The sequence below is a fragment of the Oryzias latipes genome, chromosome 12 (assembly GCF_053564925.1).
Source record: "Oryzias latipes strain Hd-rR chromosome 12, Olatipes_Hd-rR_3.1".
NCBI lineage: Eukaryota > Metazoa > Chordata > Actinopteri > Beloniformes > Adrianichthyidae > Oryzias > Oryzias latipes.
The window spans coordinates 22,935,476-22,957,969 of NC_136248.1; the positions used below are offsets into that span (position 1 = coordinate 22,935,476).

A 22,494-nucleotide genomic window follows, 5' to 3' on the forward strand; every position below is an offset into this window, starting at 1 on the left:
AGCTACTTTTTGTCCACGTGGAAAGTGATTATCTAGCATTTCAGCCAGCCACCAGCTGTAATCCTGCTAACGGGCCTGGGCATTTGCCAGAACAGCCGGCAACGATGGATGTGCTTTGTGTATTTGCACGCAAGAAGCCAAGTTTAACTCTAAAACTTTATTTTATGCTTCCCAATCCTGTGTACAGTCCATACAACCGTGTAGTGCAAGAGATTAAGGTTCACTTTTCATGTTATGTCAGATCTTGCTTATGAAAAAAAAAAAAAAAAATATATATATATATATATATATATATATATATATATATATTTAAATGGACTTAGATAGATGTAGCCATTAGTATATGAATAGGTTGTTAGGCTTTGGCCTCTTTGGTTTTAAAAATCTTCAGAGAAAAAAAGAGGAAAATCTGCATATATTTTTACTGAGTTCAAAGTGATGCAAAAATTTATTTCAATTCTACTTAACTAGTAAAATTTCAAGAAAAATGCAGCATGTTATGTCAGACCTTTCTTGTGACAAATAAAAAACATTTAAAAATGGAATTGGATGTTTCCATTATTATATCAGTAAGTTGTGAGGCTTTGGCCTCTCTGGGTTTAAAAATTCTAAAAAGAAAACTCTGACTAGTGTATATTTTTTCTAAAGTTAAGGTGAGACAAAAGCAAATCATTTATATTCTACTTAAATAGTAAAATAAAATAAAAATGCAGCATTTCGAGGGAATCTTTGTCATACTATTACAAAACGAGGATGTTAAATTACATGCAAACCTGTCATTTACACCAGCTGTAAATAAATGCAGATTTAACAAAGGAAATTCATTAAAAAATCATTGACGTGATTTAAATAAAGACCATAATTGTTCATTCTATTCATAAATTCAGTTTATGCTTAATTAAGCTGTTTTTAAGAACATTTGTTTTATTTCCCACAAATTCTTTTTTTATTAGTCAAAACAATTTCCCCATAAATAAAAACATTTTTTTAAAACTTAAATTGCCCTTAAATTTTTTTAAAAAAAAAGACACAAACTATAGCACCAAGAATTATTTTGCTGCAGTTTGTCCATGATGAGACACAAACATGCATGCACAAAAGGAGAACAGATACTCAAAGCACACAATAGATATCCTGCAGGAGGTTTTTGCCATAACTCTTATCAGAGTATCTCCAGAGTCACCTTGGCAAAGACATTCTAAAATATCATTTCATTAATTTAAACAGCTTATAAAAGCATTTAGATGCTTTCGATTTATGTAAGTATGATGGTCTCCCCTTGTCAGATGCTTTCACGGTCACAGCAATCCTGTGAAACCCCCTGTTTAGTACTTTAATGCCCCTTAACACATGCATTATCACAACATAAGAACTGCATCTAACTCAATAGCTTTTGTGGTCATGCTAAATAAAAGGCCAATGCAATACTAAAAAAAAGGTTGAAATTTGCTTGAGAAAGATTACCGGTATATATATTTTTTACAGGGAACTTCAAGACCAAGGCAGCATTTTCAAAACATGACCTTTCAATCATTTAAGTTTTGACAGATGTTTGTTGTCAGAATATAAATTATCACCAGAAAGTCCAGCCTGAAAACAAGAAAGGGCATTTTTTTCTGAAAGACAGCCAGAAATAGTATTTCTGATAGAAATAATATGCTAAATGAAACATTTTGAAGTGACATTTTATTCTCATCAATTCTATAGTGGTATATTTGGGTTCAGAATACTCTAAAATCGTCAGCAGCATGTGCTAGAAAAAAAAAGAAAGATGCTTGAAAGCGTTAAATGAATTAGCGACTCTTCTCTTGCTTGTTGTATGATGTACATGTGCTTCACAACAAATATGCCCCATATACATCCTATTTATTCTCCCTTCTGGACAAAACATGCGGGAAGCTGTGGGGCTGTGGATGCAGTACTCACGGTTACAGAGCCCCAGCATGCACCCAGGTTCAGGCAGGGCGTATTTGCTGCATGGCTGTGCATAACACTGAAACAGGCTGGGGAGCAGCAGGGATGAGTTCAGGGTGCTGAGCCTCTAGTCATTACATCTATCTCTGCCACAGCTGGGGGGTCGGAAACATGGACGGAAAGATGGATGTGGGGGTGTGCTCACAAGTTATTTGAAGGCACAGGATGTTGGTGGAAAAAACAGTAGCATGTCAATCTATTTAAGGCACATTAGGAAATCTCTCTTCTAAATGTATTTGGCACTGTTTTTCTGTGTGCTAACAGGAAAAGATGTGTGTTAAAACATGACAGAAAAACCTAAATGTTGCAGAGATTTGAAGTAAACATAAAGGAGACAAAGAAATATGGAAGTATTTTCTGTAGTTTTGTGGTGCTCCTGAAAGTAGCTGCAGAGTAGAATGGATATTCTCCAAAACTTGATCAAAACTGGCTGCTTTTTCTGCACAAACTTACTATTTTGGTACTTGTGTTCCAACCCGATTCAATTTAAGGTCATGCTTTAGCAGAAATATAAGATGAATTAACTCATTTTTACTCAAAAGTAGGTCTGACTTCTTCTTGATTATATTTAGAATGTGAAAGACAAAAGGAAAATTCACGAGGTAGAAGGAAGAAAAAGACCTGTCAGCACTGATTTAAATGACTTCATAAGTAAGTCAGTGAGCAGTTGAGGCAAATGACTGAATTTTCTGCAGGAGTGTAAATAAGTCAATTTGCAGCACCTGGACAACAGGAAAACTCAAAAGCCCCTTTTTTGTTTGAGTCTACGTCCCACCTTGACCGTTTGAGTCACCATGTCCTGGTTGAGCCGCTGTGGACATTCTGGCCTCGGCTGCTTGAATTTAGAAAAAAATCAATTTCCCACAAACAAAAGCCAGGTCCCTTATCACCTTTCTGCAGCCGGCCAGGAGAGGAATAAGTGAAGGGAGCATTGTGACTCAAGTGTCTTCTCTCTCTCTGACAAATTTTATGTTGTGGGGCCTGGTTGGATCAAAGTGGTCAGAGAGGTTGCTGGCCTGAGCCACCACCCTCACAACTGCTGTTGATTCTCCCCAACTGCTCAGCTGTGATTACCAGAGGGACTGTGGGAGTTACTGGGTAATTGCAGGTGTCGGGTTTAAGGAAGAGATGGAAAGCTTTTTATTTTTTACTTCTTTAAGGGAAATGAAAAAAATATTTTCTCCTTTTTATGTCTTTTATTTAGTTTTTACTAAATAAAAAATAATAAAATTAGCAAATTGAAAACTTTTATTTACTCTCTTGTGCTACATTAACACCAGACATGTAATGCGTGTTGAAGATTGTACGTTTAGTGATGGGTTAGCTATCCCATGAATTAGAGGGGACGTCATCCATTCATCCCTACCAAATGCAAGTCCCTGATTGGTCCAAATTCAACCTTGTTTAACTTGCAATGGAGAGGTCTTTTGTTTGAAGAGTCTGAGAATGGACTTAAAAACGTGCGTAACAACGCATGAATGCAAACGTTTTCAATGCATATGCTGAACCACGCATATATGTGCGTTTACATAGAGTTGTGGCTTGAACATGCGTATGGTATGAAAATAAAAAGAGTCTAAATTTTTGCATGTATTGGAAAAATCAGATAGTCAATGTGCAAAAGAAGCACAGAAACAGCGGTTTCAATGTGAATTCTTAGCAACTTTTTAAGATGTATTATTTTTTATCTAAAATCCACTTTATTTGTGCATCAAAAGCACAAACAATGATTTGTATAATTAGTGGCCTTTGCTTCAAAATGTCATATGTAAACATGCATCAATTTCACTCATTTAAAGTTTTAACTAAACTTAGAAATGAAAAATAAGGCAACACGAAACAGACATAATTATTTAGGAATCTATCTTTAACACATATAGATGTATTTTAAGTATGCCAAAATGTATGAAGACTAAATAAAAAGCAATATCGTCAACATAAATATGTTTCATTTGCATCAAACAGACAGTTCTGAACTGATGATGATGTTGAACAAGTAGGTATATAAATCAAAAAATTCCTGAAACATGATAATAATATTCAGTCAATGTCATTTTTAAAGCAGTTTCTTTAGTTTGAGAAAATCAGGTTGATGGTGTTTGTTTCTATAAGGACTAAGCTTCCAGCATAGGTCGAATAATCACAACTGCTATACCTTGACCTGACATAGCCCTGGGCCTGTTCTTCTTCCTACTTCCCTTCACCACCTGCCTCCCTTTCCACACAAACAGAACCAGGACATGGCATTATGGCTGCAAGAGCACGGCTTGTCCTCAATACAGAACACATTTACACTGAAAAACAACAGTTTTTTTCTGCTTTTTTTTATATTGCATTAACACATCTCTTTTGAAATGAACTTTCTGTGAAATGTTTAAGCTTGTGCATGCTAAGACTGCATGACCAGTATACTAAAATGTTTTTTTTTCTGTGTCCTCCAGTATAAACAAGTGGAGCAATACATGTCCTTCCACAAGCTTCCAGCAGACCTACGGCAGAAAATTCACGACTACTATGAACACCGTTACCAGGGCAAAATCTTTGATGAAGACAACATCCTGAGTGAACTCAACGACCCACTCAAAGAGGTGAGACCGCTTCTTTATCAAACACAGAAGTGCGTGAAAAAAATTGAGTCTTCAATGACCGTTTCAAAGTTTTTCTTACTAATTACTACTAAACAATAGTTTCGAATGTGCAACAAATCTCTTTAAAGTCTTAGTTTCACATCTTACAAAATGTGAATTTAAAGGATGAATCTTCATCTGGTGAGATTCAATAAAAAACAGCCTGAAACCATGACAGAAGTTACGTTGGACCACAACAAAATAAAATTTCATCCAGGGTGAACCCAGACTCAGTGCCTGATGAGATATGAAGGAAAAAAAAAGAAAGATGTAATGTAATTTGTGGAAAACCTTGAGAGTTGCACAGATGCCTTTTGCTTTTCTTTAAATCTGTATTACATTCAACAAATATCTGACACATAACAGAAAACACACAGTGCCTCAGGACCTACTGTGTGGGTTGTGTATTTTATTTTTATTTTTTACAAGAAGTAGTCTTTTTAGTTAGGGATGACACCAGCCCATGGCAGTACTCTTCGCATTAGCATGTGACATCAGTACTATCATTATGAAAGAACTATCATTATGAAAGAAGACTAGAGAGGAATAAACAGCAAAGCAAGCAAAAAAACCCTCACAACCATCTTTCATGTAGCCCCATTAAGTCACCGTGCAGAGAGGTCTGCTGCAGTGTGGGGGGTTACTTCACAATCCCAGACACTCGCAAAGACAAGATGAAAACGCCAGCAATTCTGCAGCTTTTGTTTGGTGGAAATCAGTTAAAATCTTGACTTAAATATGAATCATTCATAAAGATGAATAGTTTATGCCAACACTTAAATGGTATGCAAAATACCATCAGCACAAAAAAAGGTATTTTGAAGTATAATTAATAGATTACCTAATTTTAAAAAAAACATTCCTAATCTGATTTTTTTTCCAATTTTGCTTAATTTCTTTGCTTAATATTTTGGAAATTTCTATTTAACTCAAAATCATGTTTATTCATTCAATTAAAATGAATAAAGAAATTAACTCATTTTACTGTGAAAATTTGTACAAAGAGAAAAATAAATGACTTTACTATGACTTATATTCTACACATTATTCATAATGTGAATTACAGTAAAGGTCTTACAATTACGTAATAAAAATTACAATTATAAATTTTGCTAACTATTTTATGGAAGTATATTTGCCGCCAAAACAATCTCATTACAAGATATTGATGCTATTTGACATACAGCTTGAACTTGCCAACTTTCCGTCATGTTTTCTCTTTTAAAACAATGCTTAAAAAACTACATAAAGGATTGTAGCATTTGCTGTCACATATTGTAATAAACATAGCTTTGTCAACCTGTATTTGCATGCAGTTAAACTAAAAGAAAAAGCAAATGTCCTAAAGAGTAATAAATTGAAGCCTGGTCAACAGAAAACCATTTACGTCTTACATCACGACTAATGACCCGTTCCATGAAGGCAGAGTATTTGTATTCCTTTGTATTCCTTATATGTTCCTTTGTGAGGCTTTTTAATGTTGGGGCTTTGATGTTAAGTGGCCATAAGTTTTGCTTTAAAAAGATAAGAAAGTAATTGACTAATGCAGTTAAATCAGGCAGTTACTAAAGCTGTAAGGATGCGTACGCATTAACAGGATGTTATGCCTTTTGTCTCAGTGAGCTTGGTGGTTTTTCATTGTTCTGGGGTCGGGTTAATTAACTCATTTTCAGCTCATTTAGCCAATAAAGCTAAGAATGTAGTTGACAAAAAAAAACAAAAGAGAAATTTTCTTTTTTAAACACATAATTTTCAAGGTGTGTAATCATTTAATGTCCCATGAAAGTAAAGGCAGCCAATCCATCACTTTAAACAGGTTGTTGTTCTTCAAGAGCTGTTGACACAACAGACTTTGTAAACCTCACCTTTGGTGTTGCATTCAAGGACAATGCAACACTACAACTAACAATTGAATGCCAGAAGGGATCATATTACATCAGTTTATTAAAAAAGAAAAAGAAAAAAGAAAAAGCAAAGCTCCTAGAAACCTAAAAAAATAAAAACAAAATTAATAATAATAAATAATAAATTAATAATTTCACAAACTGCTACATTTGTAAAAGGATGTTTTAAAAAAAAGAATATTTTATTGTTCAACAAAACTTAATTGAATGTTTCTTTTATTATGATATTATTACACTTTATGATAATTGATAAGATGACATGTGTTTAGCTGCTCTGGTTTGCTGTTTGCTCAATGCCACAGTTTCTGCTTAGGTTTCAGAGAACTGATGCATACAAGCAAGAACAAAAACAGTTTAAGGGGGAATTTGTTTTGCAGTTTATTACGTAAAAGGGAGAAGGGAGTAATTTACAACCAAACTAAAGCTTTTAAAGATTAAATTTTAGTCTTGGCAGATTAATCTACTAAAAAGAGAAAAACTTTTGACAAAACTATCAAATTTAAAGTTCCACTCTGGTCACTTTTGATCCATTTTAAAGTGTTTTTAGCGGTACTTTAATTACGATCATAGAGGTTTTAGCCAAAAATCTGTGTCGTTTTCTAGGATATGGTGCCGAGTAAGCCCAGCCACCTCCATTTTCCATCGTTCCTCTTTCTTTAAGCTCTCCCGCTACCTTATAGCCTCTGTCAGGACCAACCAAACATTAGCGGTGCAACAAAAATGGCAAGAAATATCGGACATATAAAGCCGTACAGTTTTGAGACAGATCCCAGCTCTAATGAGGAAAACAAAGACGTACATGGATCTATTTGTCTACAAGTGGATGCATCAGAATGTTGTGTAGCAGGAAGCTTGTGGCCTGCCGACTGTAGCACCTACATCACAGCTACAAGCTTTTTCAAACTCCATTTTTTCCTTCTGCTCCTGATTCATAATGATTTGTATATAGAAATATTGAAAAACACATTTTTAAATTTATTGTTCTTTGTATATGCCATCCATCATAGGAAAAATGCTGTCCATCCATCCATTTTCTGAACCTGTTTTATCCCTTATTGGGTCATGGGCCTGCCGGAGCCTAACCTGGCCACTTTTTGGTGAAGGCGGGGTGGGTCTTTAAAGAACGGTGATCACTGCACTGTGGTCATACTGCATTCAAACTATTTAGACATGCTATTTGAAACATGTAAGTAGCCAATCAGCAAGCCTTTTTCTTTTTCTTGCCCCCCTCTTCAGTTCTCTGCCATATGACAAACGTTTAACAAAGACATGGCCAAGTCTTGTTTTCCCATGAAGAATCCTGGCCGAGTTTGAAAACTGCCTACTATCTAAATTCATTAGTTCCGGTGTATGATTGAGGTCAAGGCCCTATGGCATAAGCTGACAAACACAACTGAGGCTGAGCTAACATTCTTCGGCCTCGTCTCGCCAGCAAACATCACAGAGATTGGTTTTATTTCTGCTCATGTCCTGTTGTCACTGGAAGAGAGTTATCTCTCATGCAGCGCGAACGACATGCCGCTGCAGAGGCCAAGTGCCCCGGCTTTCCATCTGCACAGCAACAGAGAGGCATGGACAACAAGCTCCTAATCTTCCGCTGTGTCTGAAGGGACAGGATGAGACCAGAGAGATGACCCACAGCTGGCACCAGAGGGCAAATTCATCAGAGTCCGATTCGTGTGCCAGGAAGCTTCCTGTCAGAAAAGATGTGGGCAGTGCTTGAGAGACTCTAGGGTGCATTCAAATCGTTTATGTTTGCAGATAAAGGCAGCTGAGGTGAAATTTAGAAGGGGGTTTATGGCCACCTCTGCTGCTCATTCTAGCTTGTAACGTATTTATTTTGACAAACACTTTCCACTTTCCTTTCCCAGGAAATTGTCAACTTTAACTGCCGGAAGCTGGTGGCCACCATGCCTCTGTTCGCCAACGCGGACCCCAACTTCGTGACGGGGATGCTGAGCAAATTGAAGTTCGAGGTTTTTCAGCCCTACGACTACATTATCAGGGAAGGCACCGTCGGGAAGAAGATGTACTTTATTCAGCATGGTGTCGCCAGTGTCATCACCAAGTTCAACAAGGAGATGAAGCTAACTGATGGATCCTATTTTGGAGGTAAGAAAAAAACTTTTAAAAGCCCTAAATGTGCTTTGTTTTTTTTTTAGGTTTTCAAATGAAAAGGCAGAAAATTATGTCTTAACACTGCCAGACAACAAGGAACAAGCTGTTCCTTCATACAAATATGCATTCTCAGAAAAATACAACCACCTCATAGTAGATGTCAGTGGAAGTTCAGATTTTATAGATTCTTATTAAGCAGTTCTGGATGGTAGTCAGCTTCTGCTATTACATAACCTCTCATCTGGTTGGTAGAGTGGGCCAAGGAGCGGATCAGGCATCCCTAAGGACACACAAATGTCCCGCTCTCACCACCCCACATACTCATTCCTAAACTCTTTGCCCTTTCCATACGCTCCTTCTACATCCGCTTGGCAGTAACAAGGAGCAGCTTTTGTCTGCGCTTCTTCTGCATAAAGTCAGAAGCAATTCTCTCACTTTGGTCCTTTGCTCAGCTTCCAGTCTGTCCCTTTCTCCTGGCACGCCTCCCACTCCTTTGCCAGGACATTACAGATACCATTAATTTTTTAGATGTCAGATGTAATTTCATTGCACGATGTTTACTTGAAAAGATTCCAGAGCCAGACATTGTTGTGTGTGTTTGGAAGCAAAGCAAAGTTTTCTATTTTGGGTCTTCTTGCATATTTTATTTCCTGAGTTCATTCCCACTATGGGAAGAGGCTAAGGAGTCTAAGAATACCTTCACTTTGGTGTCTGTTGACTGCAGAGCATGTCTCGAAGGGAAACTGAAGGAGGCAGTGAATAAAAAAAAAAAATCCTCTTTTATTCTGCTTCTTTAAATCTGCTATCAAACACTTTCTATGTTTGTTAATGACCGCCAAGTCAAAATTTTTGCCTGATGAAAACTGATTTCCTTCTTTTTTTTTCATTTGAAAAAGTTAGTATTTAATTTCCATATTTTGCAAAAAAGCAGGTAAAAGCTCGTGAGTGGGGAAGTTTGCATAAATGACAGTTTGTTGTCAAATCTTCCCTACATAAAGATTGTAGGTCAAGATATATTTTTTGCCATCTGGTTTATCTTCTTTATGTTTCTGATCATTTTTTCTCGCTTAATATTTTCTCACAAATAATCCAAACAGTTCAGAAAATCTGACTAAAACACAACCTAAATTTCTTTTTAGAAGAAAAAAGAAATAATGACTGGAGATGAGTCCTTATTTCAAACAAGTACACAACTTGATAACTTTTTTCACCTTGAAGATAACATTTTGTAGAGGTATGGAATTCAAAAAATGACTAAAACCGCTGTCTTAACAGCCTTTTCTAGTTATTGCATAAAAATTGTTTGACTATTTATAAACCCAATTAATGCACTTCTGCAGATAGTTTTAAAGACCCACTCCAATCAAAATAGATATTTTTGTTTTAGTTTTATTTTTTATACAAAAAAACAGCAAAATTAAAAGACCACTGGGAGTGCTTTTAAAATAGATGAAAAGATGATTCTATAGAGGCTTTGTCTAAAAGCTTTGAAATCTGTGCTTTTTCTTTTTCTTGCTTGATTTATATGTTGACAAGTTTATATATAAAAGTAATTTCTGCAAACTGTACACAAAGAATATGTCAGTACAATCACAAAGTGTCAAACTATCATTTGTGATTGGCAAATTTTGAAATCTAATTGATGAAAATGCATAAAGTGAAGATTATTTCCAGAACTCTGGGAGTCCCATGTTTTTTGAAACATTTTAATTTTTTTTTTAAGATGATCTTTTTAATGTGTTCCGCCTGCACAGATATCAGCAATTTTTGCCCTTCGGGCGTGTTTATGCTCCTGTATGACAGTAGTGGAACGATCATTGTTCCTAATGTTTCTTGGATAATTCCTTGTCCCCGGACATCTGCGCCAAAGAGTGTTCCAAAAAAACAAATGAATAATCGATGAACCTACTCAAAAACAGAGAGAGGAAAGGAAAAACAAAAGAAAACTGTTAACATAATGAGTAGGGCACCTTTGTGGACACTGGCTCACAAGGCTCTGTCAGAGATGGTCGGCACTACACCTGCATACTAACATCATATCAGTGCTAGGTCTGGGTGGGTGGGATTACATATTAGCATCAGACATCTCAGCGGTGAAGTCGCTGTGGGGCTTCGGGACTATAACAGCGGGCTGCAATGGCTAGACAAGGGCAGACAGGAGATGAGAATCCCCTTTGGGCTTTTAATGTCTTAGTCATCCATACAAAGCTAACTCCCTTTAGTTTCAGGGAGAAGGAGACGAGGGGAGGGAGTTGGTTGCTATGGGATTATGCGACAAATGATGTGATGGCAAATTTTCCCCGATGCTCCAGGGTTCACTGGTGATGCCTTGTGACAAGGCAACAGACAGGTGATAACAGCTTCCTAATTTGCAGAAGTGCACAAATACACCTAGAAATGCAAAATGGTTATGCAGGTGACACAAGCAAGATTACCAAAAGGTTTTATTTTAGGGAATGTATTTTGTAGAGGATATCAAAAAGACTAAAAAATAAAAATATATTTTTAGTTAGTAGTTTAGTTTACACTTTTTTAAAGCTTAAAAAATACATTTTAATTATAAAATTAAAAGATAATTGATGGATGATTAATTCTTAGTGTTTTTTTCTCAAGCTTTCAGAATTTTATTTTTATATGTTTATTTTCATTTCCATCGAGTGATGAAAACAAAAGATCTTACACAAGATGCCATACCTGGGAATTAAAAGGAAGCAGAAAAAAACATATTCTGCACCTTTTACATACTTAAAAGAAAGAAACAAAGAGTAAAAAATAATATTAAAAAAATCAAAGGTTTCAGGTTACATGGCATTTCTTTCTTTTTAGAGTACAAATGTTTTTACATCTATTTTAGGCAGCTATTTTTACATCACTTAAAGGTCTTCGTCTACTCATCCATACATTACCTAAAATCACTGTGTAGAATCCCAGATGTTGCTGGAGCCAATCCCAGTTACTAACAGTAAATGCAGGGTACAACCTGGATGGGTCACCAGTCCATCCCAGAGCTCTATTTTGAGACGTCATAATAATTATTAAAAGACCACTGGGAAGTGCTTTTACAATAAATCAAAAGATGAGTGGAGTGGTACTTTAACGTATTGGAAATAATTATGCTGCTTGATCTTGTTTAAACTAACTTACATGACTGTCTCAGAGTGGAGAAACACATTTACCTTTGCATTTGGCTAAAGGGGGCATCATGCAGTGTGTTGATGTTAATACAGATCAACCTCTGGGTGTGTGTCTTTGTTTTGGCCCTTCTTTCTGCACTCCCTTCAAATAAGCTGTAACATGCTGTACTTCTTTGCCTTTTTCCTCTCGTGTCTTCTTGTGTTAACACGGTAGCGGCTTGCTGCAAAAAGGTTCTCTTCCATTACAGCAGAACTCGCACCTTTTTCACACCCACAGCTTAAGAGTGTTGCTTGCTCATCTCACATATTTTGTGCTCGGCTTTCATGACAGCTCATGGCAGAGCCGAGTAGGGTTGCACTTTAATGAGCTGATATTTAACCATGTAGTGGGATGCAAAGCAGTAATTGTGAGTAAGAGTAAAGCAGTACATAGACCAAGAGAAAGAAACACTGGAAGATGCATGAAAGGGTCAATAAACGAAGGACAGCTGAGCAGAATCTTCAATGAGGCATTGTTAATTTTAAGTTTCATTACTGAAAGCCCAATAAAATTTAGCACCTCAACTTGCATAATAATTACACATTCATCAAATAAAGATATTTTCTTTAAATCCTATGCAATATATATATTGTTGCTGAATAAAACATAAAGATTCCATTCATGTTTTTCCAAATAGAAAGAACAGAGAGAGAGCCGTGTTATTTAAAAGTAGACTCAGTCTAAGTGAGCCTATTGGGATGCAGCACACAATCATCCAGCCACAAAACATTAGAAGGAAAAAATGTTGCCTGCAGGACTTGTAGAACAGCTATCAGGGTCTGGGTAGACTATAATACAACACATTTCTTGCACCAACTGTGCTTTTTATAAAATATTCCTTAAGTGAACATTCATTTAAATTTAAAATGTAAAAATTTAAGACTAATGTACCGTCTCCATAAAACTGTTAAATTTCTTATACAAAATGACTAAATGACCATGCATTTCGTTCTATCAGATTTAATCTTTGTACCTTTTCAGGTGTAAAACTGTGTAAATCTACTCACCGGGTATGTGTCGTGCAAATGTGGGTTTAGCCCATTGTGTTCACACTGAGCAAGCAGGGAGAGGTTTCTTCTTGTTCTTTTTCTAGCCTTTACTCGTCTGCCACCTACAATTGGAAGAGGGTTGGTGCGAAACATTGACACATCATCATCGCCCCGCCTCCCCTCTGCTAATGCTTTTTCGAAATGAATTTTGTGACAAGGTGCGCGGGGTGGATGTTAAAATGCAAATGCAATCCCCTCTTTGCATTTTCGTTTTAATTATGACACAGAATAAGCGGTTTTAGGTATAAAATGAAAAAGCATTTTGAAATATTGCTTTTTCTTTTTAATTTTGAGTCAAAAAATGCAGCTACATTTTGAAAATTAAAAAGCATTTCTGTTAATCCATTTTAATTGTCAAATTAGACATTTCTAAATGAATTATGCTACACATTTACCAGAGAACGTCTTGAAAATGAAATGTCAAATACCATTTTCATTTTCATTTTAATTAAGTGACAGAATAAGCTGTGTTGAGGAAGGAAATGAAAAAGCATTTTGGTGGATTGCTTTTTCATTATATTTTTGAGTCAAAAAATCCTTTTTCATTTTGAAAATGAAAAAGCATTTCTGGTTTTGACTTTGCTTTTTATTTATGCTACATAATCGCTTCCATAATTTAACAACAATTTAACCAATCATAATTTGTGGTGCATAGTCAATTCATTGTCAATATTGGTTCATTTTGAACAACCCGAAAATCTTATTCACTGACCTAACATTGATCCAGAACATCTTTAGCCAAAAATTCAACCTGTGTGAAATACCTGTACTGAACAGTACAGATGAAGTTCTCCAGATTCCTTGTATTTCTTACAAGATAATCAAGTGTGAATTATATGTGTACAAAAAAACACTAAACAAGAATTAATGGCAAATCCATTGAGATTATAGTTTCATAAAGTTCAGCCAACTTTTGTTTTTCACATCAAAATAATCAACATTATTAGAAACAGTATTACAACATTCTAACACACTGTATGGTCACATGCCTTTGCTAAATTCAAAGTGTTTCCACACATGGGACTATAATGATGGACTGGTCAGTTTTTGCTGACATCAAATGTGTGTTGTCCACTGTGATGCACTTGGTTGTTTTTGCATTATAGTCAAATAATCCTATCGGGCCGCAATCCAATTGATCTTTTCCAATGTCGATGATCAATTTAACTAATTTTGAAACAGTTTTTAATGGTATAGGTGAATTCGATTCAACTTGATTAACAACTTCTATCAGACATTCATCTGGTTGGATTGCAGGTATAGAAATTGATGCATCAATTAATTGTCGCACCCCTTATTCCAATAAATAAAAAAACATAATGTCACATAACTCTGGAGGTTGGCACTTCCGTGAACTAAAAGGGAAGCCATCCAAACCTCACTACCATCCAAACAAGTTCCAAGTGCCAAGTGATTGGTCAAAGTTCGACCAGCCTTAAATTGCAATGTGCGTTCAATGGCCGCACGTTTTGTACATAGAGCCTAAAAATAGTAATAGAAATTTTCTAAGCTACATGTGGATGCGAGAGTTTTGAACACGGAACCTTGAAACACGTGTTGACATGCGTTTACATGCACTTTTCATTTTGAACGTGCATCGCAGATCACGTTTTGAACATAGCTTAAGTGTGTTTTGAGTATTTAAGTATGCTGCAGTTTGTATGTTTTACATTTTGCAGTTCAATAATGAAACAATGCAGTGATGTTTCCCCTATGATATTATGATAGGACTAGTTGCCCTCACCAGGAGGATCAAGTCTCACCGTAATGTCTTGGTCAAACTGTGTTTCTGTCTCAGATTTCATTTACTTTCACGTTACGTCTTTGAATGCAGAAACCTTTGTAGTTTCGGCCCATCTATATGATAATATACAGCATAATAACTTGGATATTTTCTCTGTTGGCCCTCTGTGTGTTCCCCAGTGCAGTAACTGTTTTCCTTTCTATATTTTTTACAGAAATCTGTCTGCTCACCAAGGGTAGACGAACAGCAAGTGTGCGTGCAGACACATACTGTCGACTCTTCTCCCTCTCCGTTGACCATTTTAATGAGGTGCTAGAAGAGTACCCCATGATGCGACGTGCTTTCGAAACAGTTGCCATTGATCGATTGGACCGCATCGGTAAGATCTACCTGTCCTAGACAACTCTCTTGCCTGTCACTGTGCCTTGTTTGGTCTGTCTCAGCATCTGTTTGCCCTCCTTCCTCATCAAAGCACTGTGTGTGCCATCTTGTGCTGCATGACCAGTATGCTACATTTTCTGCTTTTTTTTAATTTATTTTTTCGTCAACTTTCGTCTCTTAGTCTTACATAACATTAAACACACTTTTGTTATAACTAGCATTAATCTTCCTCAAAGATCCAAAGTATCCTTTTATGGTTGGATTAATTGAAAGGCAGTGCATGTCGCTGTCCGGGAGGGAGTCAGGTCGCCCCCCTGTTGGATTGGTGTTGACCCCCCCGCTGGAAGCCAACGAGTTTATGGAAGCTAACCTCACATGCATGTCTGTCTGAACTTCTTTCCACTCATCTGCACTCCTGGGTATGAGCAGCACCCCGCCTAATCTAAGATTTGGGAAACCCAACACAAACACCATGAAGATGAAAAAAACAAGGGCCATGGAATGTAACTTTTATTTCTCAACAGATATTTATGATAAATGTGCAACTCAATCATCACGGATTAGAGGTAAAATAAGTGTATGCACACATTAAGCCTTCAATAAAACTCTATTTAAATACTTCTCTTTTGGACAACATTCAATTTAGAACAACATCTAGCAGCAATCCAGAAATTGCTAAACCAAAACTTTGAATAGTTGATGTTACAGACAGGATATCTTGTGCAATCTGGTATCATAGGAAGGAAATGACGACATTACCCCTGATTTTCTGTAACTTCATTAGTTTCTCCCAGAACTCCTCAAATATGGCGTCCTTATTCAGTTTCTACCTGGATAATATAATTTAAAGCTCATAAATGCCAAAGCTTATTTTCTCTAGATTATAAGAAATGTTTTTTTCTCCTGATGTAACATTATATGATTTGTTAATTAGAAATGATGCAGATTTCCTTTAGTACTTCATATTAACACAGAAACGTGAAAAGTTCCTTTTCAAAATATTTTTTTTTCTGTTTAGATACTGTAATTAAAGTAAACATTTGTTAGTAACCTTTTTAAATAAAAGCTGTCAGACAGATAATTATCTGACAAAATGTATTAAAGTCAGGCTAATTTTATTTAAATGTAATTAAATATATGGCATATTTCTACATTATTTACTTACTTTACATTACTTTTTTCAGTGCCAAAACTCAATCATGTGGCAATATGATGTTTTAATCTATTAAAATGTATTTTACAGCTTTGACATAAGTTATTTACTCAAATTGTGTCAAAAATGTAGGATATTTCTTCTTTTTTCTTCCAAAAAAAAAAAATCATCTGGAATGATTTGTAGTTTCTGGCTGATATTAACCTAACCCAAGTAACTGAATATTTCTAAATAATTTCACTTTTCTAATTGTATTTATATCTGGTTACAGCTTTGGATAAAAGGTCTTTATTTTTAGAATCATATTTAATAGTACATATTTCAGTGATGTAAAATGCATTAAAAGTTACAGTTTCAGAATCAGCACAATCTTAGTGTGCCAGTGTTCTACATCCTAAAAGTACTTAATAGTAGCTTCTACAATCTTGTGCAAAGATTAGTATCTCATCATGTGTTGTTAAGTACAAATATTTTTTCTTTCCTACTGAAGTGGGTCAAAGTATTAGACAAATAAAATCAAAGACAAACAAATAAAAACATTTTGAACACTTTTTTCACTTTAACACAATTAAATTTAAAAATACATCAATTATACAATCAACTAAATTATAAAAGAACACTGCTTAAATTTTATTTTATTGTCATTATTGTTATTTTTTTTTTTTAAATTGAACCTAAGTGGAGTTTTTTCCCCTTTTGTTTGACAAAATACAAACCAAAAGCATTTTTAGTCGTGATTTATGCCTAGTTTACACCATATTACCGCTATACTTTGTAGTCATTGTTCTACACTTAAATTCTTAAAGATTATTTGACTTGAAAATTAAAGGCCATCTGCTTACTTGACAATAGTTAGGACTTTTGTGCTGAAAGATAACTTGCAAAAGTTTGCACATAGTATTTTGTTTTGAAAATTCTGTCTTCTGCAAGTTGATGAAGAAGCAAATTAGAGCTGTAGAAAGTAATGCAGCAGCACATTAACCAGAGTTTTGGAATTCTGACTGTCTGGTGTGAGCACCGGCGTATTTGCCAAATATTTAGACCCACAATGAACAAGTTGTTATTATTATGTCTTAAAGAAGGAGTTACTGGACTTCTTTGCACAGGACTGTAGATCACATCTGCTTCTGCTTTTTTATGTTTTCCTTTTGTGTCTTTCTATTTCTGTGTATTATTTTGCTTCAGATAGTTGTACCAAGGCTTGCCAACTCTTTCACAGATGTGACTCAAAATTGAAATGTTCCACTATCCTGTATGTGATATACATAGACAATTTTACTTTAAGTGGAGGGTATAGTGTTGCTTGAACTTAGAGCTGCTTTGCTTAACCATAACCCTTATAATATCTGAAAATGTTAATTTAAGAAAAAAAAACAGATATTAAATGAGTTGCATTAGAAATTCCTACAAAAACTTAACACATACATTTTAGCAAAGCATAACTTCTTTAAAAAAGTTAATGAAACATTAAAAATGCTTCATTTAAGACATTCTCCCCTTTTAGGATTTTCTTACGTTTTATCGTACATAAAACTGCTCACTATTATGCCATCCTATGGTATATTTGGCTTACTACAAATTACATTAAGTTACGTTTGAATATTTATTACATCATGTTTTAGACCTATTCTATTTTATTTACAAAAGCAAGACTGAAAATACATTTTTGTGTTTTATCTTAGCAACAAACAGTAGGCCCTTCGACATCCACAGCTCAATTTTACATCAATAAAATCAAAGAAGCCATCTGGGTCAGTTTATGACAATATGTTTATATTAAAAAAGAAACAAAGTGGACTCTGATATCTGACTGGCATGTCTACCAGACTAGCATAAAAGGGGTTTGTCTCATACGATGGAAGATATTCTGTCATGATCCGTGCTGGTTGTATCGTTTTTTTACATTTGGACTGCATTTGCTCACATGCTTGTCTTGCTCTGAAAGGGAAAGAAAAAAATAATCGTGTTTTGAAAACATGAAAGTGTTGCACATTTGACATTATCTTTTATCTATCTAAAAATTATTTGACCAGGAGTCCGTCTTGAGACGAGCTCATCTCGTTTTCAAGAGTGCCCTGGCCGACGAGTAGGCACCAGGTAAACACTTTATTCCAATTCAAATGTTCGAACAGCGGTAAACTGACCTGTTGAGGCTTGCAAAATGAATTCAGTCTCAAGTTCATCCCCAGCAGTTTGAGTTGTTGCAAGAGGTCATATTACCTGTTTAATTTCTGCATCAGTGACATTACTCAAGTCACCTGCCTTAGGCCTGCACATAATTTAATTTTTAAAAACAATGTTCGATCAAGAAAAAAAAAAAAGACATTTAGTGCTGCATGCCATCTATTCTTCAGGTTTCACTGAATAATCAGATGGATTATGAGCACATTCATTTTTATTTGTGTAACTGTTAATTTAGTATTGATTTGTAACCCTTTTCTCAAAGTCTGTTCATAACGTAATTCATTCATAATTGCAAATTAGTAAAAACTTTACTAATGCAACACCACATCTGTTTTTGTTTTAGGTCACATTTCATTATTAATTCATGTTTTCATGAGTTAATAGAATGTTCTTGGTTGAGGGATATAATATATAAATCCTACCTTGTTGGGAAAAAAAAAAACTTAAACAGAAACTAATCAGAAGAAAATCAAATCACACAGAGGTTCTTTTTTATACACCTTTGTTTCTTGCAGACAGTTATTCTTTTGATTATTAAAATTTGCTATAACTCAGAGGATAAAACAAAATGTGTTGGCATTTTTAAAGTTGTTTTGTTGTTTTTATAAAAGATAATATTGGGGGGAAAAGAAGAATGTATAACTGTTCTGTAAAGTTATGGATGCATCTGGTCTTGTACTTCATTCTTTGGGTGTTCCAGCCGTCATTGTTTCCGTGGTTGTTTCTTATTGTGTAAATGTTTTGTGTCGCAATATATATTTTTGTGTGGTTGCAATGTGGCTTTATCTGTTGAAATTTCATTTTAAGACTTACAATTTTAAGAAATAATACTTTGAGCCTTTTTAGAGATCTGTACTGTCATTCCTTGTAGTTTGGGTTTAAAAATGTTGAAAATTGCAAGGCACGGTGGTGGAAGGATGAAGGTTGGGCATGTTTTTCCACCTCGGCAGCAAACAGAAGCTGACCAGAAATTCCCTTGGGTATCAAAGTATTATGTAAACAAATGTAAGAGCATCTGTCTCACGCCTACAATGCAAACTAAGCCTTATTTTAGCTCTTTATTTTTTCATTGGGTGTACTTTCAGTTGCAGCAATATAACTTAGACCAGGGGTCGGTACCTTTTTGGCCGAGAGGGCCATAAACGCCACATATTTTTAAAAGTAATTTCGAAAGAGCCATACAATAATGTACTTTCCCACACTGAGGCACGGGCCCTAACTTCTTTTAAGGTTCTTTATTCTGGTTACTATAGACCGCAACAAACGCCGTATAATTAATTCAGCAACTCCTGAATCTCTCCCGCTGAGACGAGAGCGCTTCTCCCAACTTTATATTCCCCTGCTCCTGCTCCAGCCCTCCCATTTCCCTTATTTGGCCCATAGCTGAACCCCATTGGTCCAAACTACCTAACAACAGGCTGAGCGACAGAACTGAGGGCCAATCAGATCGCTGCATGATGCGTTCAATGAACTCCAGAACTTTTAACGTGGACCGACAGTCATCCAACTCAGTCTGCGACAATATGTTTAAAACTAAACATTCAAGTGAATGTGTGCATTTGATTTAATTTCAACATTTTTTAGAGTACAATAAGTTTGTGGATTCTTTTTAAAAGCATCGTTATGCTGTTGCTAATAAATGATGAGTATTTCTCGTAGTAGTTTTGCTGATGGTTTAGTCCGGTTGATCTGTGGTGAGTTTCTGCTTCATGCAGGCGTTGAAACTTTAAACGTGATCGTTGGTTAGTATGAATATTCTGTAGATGTGAGACAGACTGCTCACATGCAGACGCAGAGCCAAACACACACTCACACGCTGCAGTGAGTGACGGGCAGCGGGTTTTACGTTTTTACAATCCCTGCGCGATTCACCTTACTGCCTGTCCCCATAACCCCCACCCTCTGCTTTCTTACTCCCACATCCCGTCTCCGCAACTGCGCGCTCTTTCTCAGAGACGGGAGCGCGCGGTTTTAGGCACGGCAATTCACAGGTTTCAGGCTGGTACAAACTCTGTGAAATAATAGATAATAGTAAACTGAAAGTGCTGGCGCAGAAATTTCTCTCCAAGCACCGCTACTACTGCGCGCATCTGGCATGGCATCGCGTCCGAGAAGAACTGGACTAATGATAAAAAAAAGTATAATTAAAGATTTGTCTGCGAGCCACATGCAACCATCAAAAGAGCCATAATATGGCTCGCGAGCCATAGGTTCCCGACCCCTGACTTAGACTCTAGAGTTTAATTGTGAAATTTACAGCTTATAATTGAATGCATGATTTTTTGTGAGGTATCTCTGATGAAAGGAAGGGAAAAAACATCACCAGACAATTTGCTTTTAAATTGATTTGAATGTGTATCTTCTCTGTTTTTCAGTTAGTACTCAATGATTATTGATTTTTTACACAATAATGTGAACAAAACAGAGGTCAAAAATGAAATGCAAGAGCAGGCTCGACAATGCAGAAGACACATGCAGCTTTTTTTGCAACTAAACGATGTCATTTGAGTCCCATAAGCTCCAAGTTGCTATTTATTCAATTTCAGATTCTAAATTGGGTTTACTGCTTTTATTTTGTGAAACATATAGATTCTGACTTAGAAATGACTGCATGTCTGGTTGAAATTCTGTGCCTGTCTTGATTCTGTACAAGAACCCTCCAATGCTGCCAGCAGAAGAAGCATTATCTTTTTTTAAAACCAAATGTGTTTTCCTTCCAACTTCCAGTGTTTGACCCTGTCACGTTTAACATTGCAATGTAAGAACGACTGTAAGTTCATGGTAGTCTAGTTGAAATGTTCTAGCTTGTTAAACCCCAGCCTTTTAGTGACTGTTTCAGCCAAAAATAATTCACAAAAAAAAAAATTCACATCTAACAGAGAGCTTGATTCTGAGTGATGAAAAATGCAGCAAAACTTGACAATTTGTCTCCAAAGGCCACAGTGGCAAAAGCTTTTCTAACACTTGAATGCAGCATTTACTGGAAGCCTTGAGGGGAGCACGTGACACTAAATGGTAAACTGTGGAGAAATTTCCTGCCCTCAAGGACAAGGCTTAATGATTGATTGACTGTGGCTAAAGCCTTCAGCGCACTAAAAGTCCACTCTATCTTCTCTACTGACGACGCTTCACAGGCTGTCAATACACAAGGTCAACATTAATTAAAGGAATCATGTCCTCTAAAGACAGTCAGACATGGTCACTCAAAGTAAACTTGGTAAACAGATCTTTGTTTTTTCAGCATAATATGGCAGTTCTTTTAATAAAACAGCTTTAAGACATGTTTTATATGTTTAACACCTCTTAACATTTTAAGACAATTTTGCTCACAAACATACACGAGTGTTTCCTGTAGTAAAAGCCATCTGTCATGCCTTTGTTGGTATGGCTCCTACAGTATAAAAAAGCGGAGAAAGATTTTTTGTACCATAACTGTTGTTCCTTCAGAAAGCAGTTTAAGCCTTAGTCACAACTGCCCTTACGGGTGAATACAGAGTGTCTGCAAGTGAAAATGGGCAAAACTGTAAGACGCAGACTCGTCATATAAATCTTTTTTAATTCCCCCCCCCCCCCCACCCCCCAATCCTGGGCACTGCTCTAGGATCCCATTTGTTTTGTTCAAGTGATAAGGTTGGCCATAACAGTTAAAAATTAGGAAAGTAGACAATCAGAGCTTAGTTTGCGTAAGCATGCTACAGGCAACTGCAAATCCTGTGCATACCACACACACTCATTGTATTAACTAAACTGAGAAACATTTAATAAAATTGGTATATTTTTTTAAACTAAGCTAATTCTTAGAATAACTTTTTCATCACAGTAGGTATCCCATCAACTTTACGTTCACATGATTAGCAGTTCTAGATATTCTCATCAAAACGATCAATAAAGTTTTTTTAGTTTTTTTTTAGTTTGTTATTTAGACCAAAGCAGGTGATGGATTTATGCGACCTTACATTACAAAAAAGACAGTCCAAATGTTTTCTGTTTTCATTAAATAAGATGGCAATAATATTAGCTAACTCCACCACCCACGATAACAATATTAATAAACAGGAACTGGAATTGTTCATTATTTAAAATTGAACAGTGAGTAAAGATAAGTACATTTATTTTCTCTGTTGATCTGATCTCTTACTTTGTCTCAAGGCTAGTTTGAAACTATTTCCACCAACTAAAATAGGAT

General features: G+C 35.9%; 1 protein-coding gene across 1 annotated transcript in view; it reads left to right on the forward strand.

Moving 5' to 3' along the window:
- hcn1 (hyperpolarization activated cyclic nucleotide-gated potassium channel 1) overlaps positions 1 to 22,494 on the forward strand; it is a 74,005-nt gene that overhangs the window by 46,571 nt on the left and 4,940 nt on the right. The window contains exons 5-7 of the mRNA XM_023960750.2: positions 4,416 to 4,562; positions 8,377 to 8,617; positions 14,805 to 14,969. Coding sequence (XP_023816518.1) covers positions 4,416 to 4,562; positions 8,377 to 8,617; positions 14,805 to 14,969 — 553 coding nt within the window. The remainder of the gene's footprint in view (positions 1 to 4,415; positions 4,563 to 8,376; positions 8,618 to 14,804; positions 14,970 to 22,494) is intronic.